Here is a 683-nt window from a genome sequence, read left to right on the forward strand (position 1 = left end):
CCGTGATGTAGTTGGATAGTTGTGTAGTTGGATAACCTACGTCGCGTAGTCTTTGCGTTTAGTACAAAAGAGCTAAAAGGTATGTTATGTAATATAATTATGTTTACCTGTGCACATACTAGGGCCCAAAGAGGCACTGACATAAGTATAGCTTTCCAAGGTATAGCAGAGGGTTGGCTGTTCTGATGTCTGCCGAGTGCTTCTTCTAAATATTTCTTTTCCTTATCAGAAATGTAGGGGTGTGACTCCGGATCATTGTAACATAGAATAGCCTGCGAATGAAAATATACTTATGTTCAATTATTTAAAAAACACAAAAGAAAAGCAACAAACAATATTTCTATGATACATAATTAAAACAAAACCATTATTTGCATATTAGTACAATAATTCCCCATATCACCATGCAGCCACAACAAAACATTACAAGGTTTTTACCGACACTATTAGAACATTATAATACAAAAAATAAGAAAATAATAAAAAGTTACTCTTTAATATGTTAAAGGTATTTATAACTTACCCAAAGTATAAACCACAAGATGCCTACAGCTCCGAACAGATAGAAGACTGATTGCCATTCGCCGGTTTCCTTGATGACGAGACCAGAGAGATAAGTCCCTGCGATGTTGCCTATCTGAGCCCCGCCAAACACCAGGGAGCCCATGCGCCCGCGCTCCGAC

General features: G+C 37.8%; 1 protein-coding gene across 1 annotated transcript in view; it reads right to left on the bottom strand.

The window, feature by feature from the left end:
• Positions 1-683, bottom strand: part of LOC106107223 (putative inorganic phosphate cotransporter) — a gene marked incomplete at its 5' end in the record, with an annotated part of 7,499 nt that overhangs the window by 5,693 nt on the left and 1,123 nt on the right. The window contains 2 exon segments of the mRNA XM_013287987.1: positions 108-272; positions 524-683. The exon segment at positions 524-683 is cut by the window's right edge and continues 17 nt beyond it. Of these exon segments, the coding sequence (XP_013143441.1) occupies positions 108-272; positions 524-683 (325 nt within the window).

Source organism: Papilio polytes, unplaced genomic scaffold (genome assembly GCF_000836215.1).
Source record: "Papilio polytes unplaced genomic scaffold, Ppol_1.0 DF822067.1, whole genome shotgun sequence".
NCBI classification, from domain to species: Eukaryota; Metazoa; Arthropoda; class Insecta; order Lepidoptera; family Papilionidae; genus Papilio; species Papilio polytes.